Source organism: Schistocerca serialis, chromosome 7, assembly GCF_023864345.2.
Source record: "Schistocerca serialis cubense isolate TAMUIC-IGC-003099 chromosome 7, iqSchSeri2.2, whole genome shotgun sequence".
NCBI classification, from domain to species: Eukaryota; Metazoa; Arthropoda; class Insecta; order Orthoptera; family Acrididae; genus Schistocerca; species Schistocerca serialis.
Window position 1 is genome coordinate 46,187,892 of NC_064644.1, and position 7,465 is coordinate 46,195,356.

General features: G+C 36.0%; 1 protein-coding gene across 2 annotated transcripts in view; it reads right to left on the reverse strand.

Annotated features, from left to right (window-relative positions):
• LOC126412882 (uncharacterized) overlaps nt 1–7,007 on the reverse strand; it is a 104,385-nt gene extending 97,378 nt beyond the window's left edge. For both annotated transcript variants that reach the window (XM_050082772.1, XM_050082773.1), the window contains exon 1: nt 6,905–7,007. In XM_050082772.1, the coding sequence (XP_049938729.1) occupies nt 6,905–6,998 (94 nt within the window). In that variant the 5' untranslated portion in view covers nt 6,999–7,007. The remainder of the gene's footprint in view (nt 1–6,904) is intronic.
• Nucleotides 7,008–7,465: the final 458 nt, after the last annotated feature.

Sequence of the window (7,465 nt, forward strand, 5' to 3'; positions counted from 1 at the left end):
ACTCTATATCACATTTACCTGGCATTACAACTAGTTGTTACACACTCAGTCCAATGTCTGCTCTTTTATCATGCTGTAAAAATTTTTACTGTTTCCATGGAAGACTTTATTCCATATTTTCTATTGTTTGACAGAAGCTCCTTAGCTCATCATGTATGTTTACAATTTTAAAGTCATGTAATTTTATCCTACGTACTTCATTTCAGTGCTGTAAAGTATTACGTATTTTAGAAGTTTATTTTATGGTGTGTTTAAAACATTATAGGTGACTTTCCCTCTGAAGAAGACACACTTAGTGGTATTGAAATCTGGTCAAGGGTTGTAAACTAAACTTATGCAACTGGTTGGCTGTAAAGTTTATATATTGAAAGAAAAATAAATAAATAAATAAAAAGTGATAGATATGTACCTCCTCTAGAGGAAAGAGTATTCAAAGGAGAGGACAGTACCTGTGGTACCTTTGGTATCTCCAGTATGTATTCTCGATCTCCCTCTCACCACATCCACTGACAACAGCTTTCAATCATTAGACAGCAGTCAGGGCAATTGCTAGCAGCATATGAACAGCAACAACTCATCTCTTGTTAGAGAATAGCATTTACAGTGGGTCCAAATTGTGACTGCTGCAATGATTTACAGAACAGCAGAAAAAAACTTTATAAGTCTAATTCTGAGTTTGGGAAAAGATGTCAAAATGTAAATCTCGATCTGGTGTGGAGTGACAAAGCCTTAGACAGAGTGACATTCACAAAATTGCTGGGGATTCATGTGGATGAAAACTTAAATTTTAATGACCACATAATAAAACTTGCACAGAAACTTAATTCAGCCTGTTTTGCCCTCAGAATTATTGCAAAAGTTTGTACCTCAGAGGTTGCCAGAATGGCATATTTCGGCTATTTTCAATCTCTTGCCACATACGGAATAATATTTTGGGGTTCCTCTACAGGGTGCCTAAAACAAATTTTTTGTCACAGTCATCCACAGACACACTGCAAACCCATATTCAAAAAGCTTAGAATACTTACTATACCATCATTATACATATACAAATGAGTATTGTATATCAGGACCCACATTGCAGATTTTCAGACAAATGCCGACTTCCATAACTATAATACCTGTAATAGCGCAGCACTCCATACTCAGCGAACAAAAAGAATGAATACACAAAGGCATGTGAGCCATATCGGTGCAAAACTGTACAATGCACTGCCAGTCAACATCAGGCAGTTAGAAGATGATAACAAATTTAAAACAGAATTTAAAAAATTTCTAGTACAACAATGTTTTTATTCTGTAAATGACTATGTAGGTCAATAAATTTTTTCTGATGATATTTATAAAGACAAAGTGGAAAATACTCTATCTGTACCTAATCATTCATTACATTTACATACTTAAAGGACAGCTGTTGTGTGATGTAAATATATACTTAAGCAGTGTTGTGTATATAAGGACTTGCTGTTTAGGGAGGACAGAACTAAAGCCTTACAAAAAACAGACTATGCATTTAAAATAACAGGCAGGGATGTATTAATTTTATTGTATTATTATTAACTTCATTGTATTATTTTGTTTTGTACCTTTTTATGTATATATAGTTTGTGTCCCATTTCTTTGAAATGGCTTACATGTACCCTTGACAACATCCATACAATATTTATTGTCAAATGATGGATAAATAAAATAATAATAATAATAAATAATACAAAGTTCTGCAGACTCAGAATACAAGAAATTTTTATTATTTAAATTTTACAATAAGGCTGCCTTTTTCATCCTCTACCTTACTGCTACTGTGACAACAATTGTCCAGTTCAAACCAGAATAGGCTGAATCGTAATCAGCAAAGTCACCTTCTCAATAAAGTCATGCAGCAGGGTCTCAGAGCAATAGCCATATAACTGAGTTCCCTTGTCTTCCGAATCACCATAAGAGCAGTCACTAATTGTCTTAGTCGCAGTCACCAATTGTCTTAGTCTTCCTTATCTTTAAACTTCCTGCTGGACAGGTCTGAGACTAAAGGGTTAACATTCTCTCGCCCTCCCTCCCCCTGGCAATCATAACATGCAATCCTCATAAGAAAACAGATTGATACAATTTCTTTTTCCAAATATGAGTATGTTGTTTGCAGGTCGACACTCCTTTTAAAATCAGCCTACAGCCCTACTCACCATGTGAGACTGCAAACTGGCATTATAAAAGGTGTCATTTTAGTAACCTGTTTTTGGCATTGTGGTGCTGTCTTCAATTTCCTAAGCCATGGACGGGTGTATTAAACAGCCATGTGGAGCCACCCAACTCTGAGCTCAGGTGAATGAGGTGAGAGCTCAGCACAGTCAATCTGGGCTACACATCACAGTCTACCCAGTGTAGCCACTGCTGCTGCTGCTGCTGCATCTGCACGCAGCTGCTCAAGCACCACCACAATGCTGGGTGATGCCACAATGCCAGTGCATGAGACTGCCACATTGACTGATGACCAGCAGACATAAGTCATGAGCTTTACTTTCAGTGAGAAGATACTGCCAAGGTGAGATCACCAGAGACGTGTAGCAGGAACTGCCATGAAGACTTTTTGTTTGTTTTGAGGTGTATTTGTTTAAAAGGATGCCCATGATCAGGTCAAGGGAGAGCTGGAGATGGATACACAATTGCAACCAAGGGTGTAGCAGCTCCAGGTGGAGAATGAAGATCTGCAAAAGGCTCTTCAATGAGTTATTATTGAATGTGACACTATAACCCCCTATGTATTGCTCACACAGGGATTGTGAGGATAAGATTAGAATAATTACTGCTTGCACGGAGGCATTCAAACATTCATTTTTTCCACGCTCCATATGTGAATGGAACAGAAAGAAACCCTAATAACTGGTACAATGGGATATACCCTCTGCCATGTACCTCACACTGGTTTGAAGAGTATAGATGTAGATAAATGAGATATGATACAATTAGCATGAAAATCACATTTAAATTTTATGTAAAGTTTTAAGATTTAGGTTTTCAAAGTGAATTCATGTGATACAGGACTTTAATTAGGCAGCAAAGAAGTACTGCAAGTTTCCTTATATTTGTATAGGCCTATGTTAATAACTGTGCACAATGCATGGATTTTGCTTGTAGCTTGTGTCATGACACCTTCTACACTAGCATGCCAGAGATGAACACCAACAGTTTATCACTTTAAAAACAACTAAAATTGTGGAGCCCCATTAAGCACATCTTTTGTATGAGGCAGCTAACAATGCCACACAGCCACAGTATCTCGTGAACCAGTTCAGGATATTTACAAAAACACAACAGAATACTTTTTGGCACTGTTTTGCTTTTCCTTCAATCATGGCTTCTCATGCCAATCACCTCTTGATAATAGGTTTTCACAAATTCTTGTGATTGTTTGTCCTTACACAAGCCATTCTGTCCAGAGCTAAATGTTTAAAATCCTTCTTGAGATATGACAGTACTATAATTTTATTTGGTTTACAGATAATTTTTTCTGCCTATTTTAACTGTCCTTTGTCCTTTAGTAATCATGGTTACTACAACATCATAGTCACTGATGCCAGTTGTAATGTGAATATATAAAAAAGAGGTCATGTCTATTTGTTGCCATTAGATCTAATATATTTCCATCATGAGGTGACTTCCATACTATTCTAAGTAGTTATTATTCTGCAGACAGGTAATTTTACAGTTTGAACAGAATAATTTCACATTTTATTGGAGAGTTAGATGTAGAGGCAGAGTTAATAAACAGAGCTGTATTTGATTTATTGCAATTTGATTTAAGCCCATTAAATAATACACACACACACACACACACACACACACACAATAGTGATCTCCTCTTCTCATATTGTTGTTAGAGATAATGTTTATCATTTCCCTGCACCACTGACTTCTGAGCATGATCACACACACACTGCTGTAGAGGTAGCAGTGTAAAAAGAAGAAGAAGAAGAAGAAGAAGAAGAAGAAGAAGAGATGAAGACAGTGAAAAATTGTCACTAGTGTAGTGTAACCTCATACATTAAATCATCATCTTCTGTAGATTCAGTGAGGAAGGAGAACCTTTAGGGACATGGATACAGTAACAAATGACAAGAAAATCTCAAATAATACAGCTAGAAATAATAATGAAATAGAGTCTAATGCTATGATGCACATTACTAATATATGATTCCTTGTTTTTTATTGTTTGATGAAGAGTGCTCTGCATATATTGGACATTTTTTAGGCTAGAGAAATCCCTCCATAGGCCTGACAAGGTGTCTTTTGAGCTCAGACAGAGTAGCATCTGTCACAGCAGATTGGAGAAAGAAAATGATAAAATATTATTGGTTAACTGCAGAAGTGTCTATGTAAAGGTCCTGGAACTAATTTCACTTATAAAAGGTAACAAAGCCTGCACAGTGTTGCAGACAGAGAGCTGGCTGGAACCAGAGTCTAATAGCAATGAAATTTTAAACTCTGATTGGAATGTTTATAGCAAAGATAGGTTGAATGCTGGGAGTGTAGGTATGTTTGCAGCAATAAAAAAATATAATAACATCTAGTGAGACTAGTATAGGTTCAGAAAGCAAAATAATTTGTGTGAAGATAAAAGTTAAAAGTGAATCAAACAGGGTCATTGGATGCTTGTATAGACCCCCACCTCACAACAGTAGTTTCTTAACAGTTGAGGGAAAACTTAGAGAACACTACATGTAAATTTTGTGGTCATATTACAGTTTTAAGTGGAGATTTCTATTTAGCAGCTGTAGACTGGAAGACTCCAGTGATTAGGTTGGGTAGTAGGGGCAGAGAATCATGTTTAATTGTTCTAAATGCCTTCCCCAAAAATTACATTGAGCAGGTTAATCAGAGAACTGACTTCTGAAGATAATACCTCAGACCTGCTATTGACACACAGACCAAACTTTTTGACTCAGTTGTCATAGAAGAGGAAATCAGTGACCATAATGCCATAACAGAATCACTGAACATGGCTGTAAATAGGAACACAAAGAAAGCAGAAAGAGCTTTCCGTTTAGCAAGAATGACAGGAAAGATATTTCAGATTACTTGACAGGTCATCATAAAAATTTAATCTCCAGCACTGATATTGCTGAGCATTAATGGACAATGTTCAAGAGCATCATTCAATGTGGCCCAACCATAATTGTGAGGGATGGAGAAGTCCTAGTGTGGTTTGAAAACCATGTTTGGAAGCTGCTATGAGAGCAAAATGAACCTTACTACAAACTTAAATGTAGCCAAAGCCTCAAAGACAAACAAAAGCTCAACGAAGTGAAAATTAGTCTAAGGAGGGCTAGGCATGAAGAGTTCAATGAATAAAAAAGTAAAGCTCTATCTAACTACTGCATAGAAAATCCAATGAAGTTCTGGTCTTAGGTTTAATCAGTAAGCGGACTTTTCATTTGTTTTGAATATTTAGTTTATTGTTGATAGTCGAAAAGATTATATGTATTTTCAAGTGTTCAGTGAATTCTTACTTTTGAAAAAGATGTATCAAAGAATTTGCATTAAATTTTGCTTGAAAAATGGAATAAAGTGCATTACCACATTCATGTGCTTGACTGTGGCTTTTGGTGAATCGACTGTCAGTAAGAAAAGAGTTTTTGAGTAGTATAAATGTTTCAAAGAGCAGTTAGAAGAAGTTGAAGATGATGACTGTCCTGGATGCCCTAGCACATAGATTACCGATGACAATGTGGAAGAAGTAAAGAAAATAGTTCTGGAAAATTGCCAAATCACAATCAGAGAAGTTGCTGACAATGTTGGCATATCCTTCTGCTCATGGCAATCATTTTGCAGATGTTTTGGGCTTGAAACACTTAGCAGAAAAGTTTGTTCTGAAATTGTTGAATTTCAACCAAAAACTACATCACGTAAAAATCGCTTGGGAATTGCTGAATGAAATCAACAATGATCTAGAACTTTCAAAGAGTGTTATAACAGCTGGGAAAACATGGATATATGGCTATGATGTTGAAGCCAAGGCCAAATAATCCCAATGGAAACAGCCTGAAGAGCCAAGTCTGAAAAACATTTATCAAGTTTGTTCACATGTATAGGTTCTTCTCACTGTTTTGATTACTGTTTTCTTTGATTACAGTGGCATAGTACATCATGAGTTCCTGCCTTATGTTCATATGGCCAATAATGAATACTAATTGAAAGTTATGCTTTGTGTGTGTGAAGCATCTGAAGACAATTATCAGATTATGGCAAAACCAGTTGTGAAAATTGGGTCCCGATAATGCTCCCGCTCTCACCTAAATGCTTGATCATGATTTTTTGGCAAAAGCAAAACTCTTATGTTGCATCAGCTACCATGTGCACTGGACATGGCCCCCTACAACTTCTTTCTATTCCCAAGGCCGAAGAGAACCGTGAAAGGATGTTGTTTTGCCACCACTGATGATATAAAAACAGAATCGCTGAAGGAGACAAACACCATGCAAAAAAGTGAGTTCCAGAAGAGCTTCCAATACTGAAAAAAGCACTAGCACAAGTTTATTATATTTGAGGGCGATTACTTTGAAGTGGTCAAAGTTGATGTTGTTGAAGATTCTTTAAGAAAAACAAAAATACCCAGTACTTTTTGATCACATCTCATATATTACTTCCACTTACATATCTCTCATGAAAAGACCATCAAGATATAATTAGAGAGATTCGAGACCACATGGAGGCTTACCAGCAATTGTTCTTCCTAAAAATGTATGTGATTGAAAAAGGAAAAGGGACACTGGTACACAAAGTGCTCTCAATTATAAACTGTAAAGTGGCTTGATGAGTATAGACATAGATGTAGATGTAAACTAATATTAAATAAATAAGTTACATTTTAATTTTTACAACAGCATTATATTTAAATTTCATCACTACTTACTGTCACTGCACATCAAGCCTTGAGCATTCTGAGCAACCCAAGAGTTCATTATAGTGAGAAGCAACAGTGGCTGCACAAACATTGTTATATGCATTCACAACCTGAAAGCAGTCCAAAAAGTTACAGTATTGGTAACTGCATTATATCTGAAAAAACTGATTGACTACATCCATACAAAGTGAACTAAAAACTACATGGGAAATATTAACAGCATTTATATTCCAAGGGGTTAAAAGCATAACATTATCATTCTCTGTTACAAATTCATGCAATGAAATTATCTTAAAGAATTAATACAACAATGAGACAACTTTTCAATTCTAGTTTTGTGCACAAGTTAACAGAAAATTCAGATTTCAATAGTGGATGTCAGAAAAGTTGTGCACTGTATCAAGTTTCTTCAACCACTGACATATTGAGTTCTACTGATTGCATGATGAGGAAAGATCAGGAATGAGTAAAAACGTAAAGGAAGGTGAGGGTACAGGTTTGATTCCTGGCTCATTACACAGAAAGTTTCATATACGCAGAGAAAGGTTCATTTTGGAGTCAAAACATATG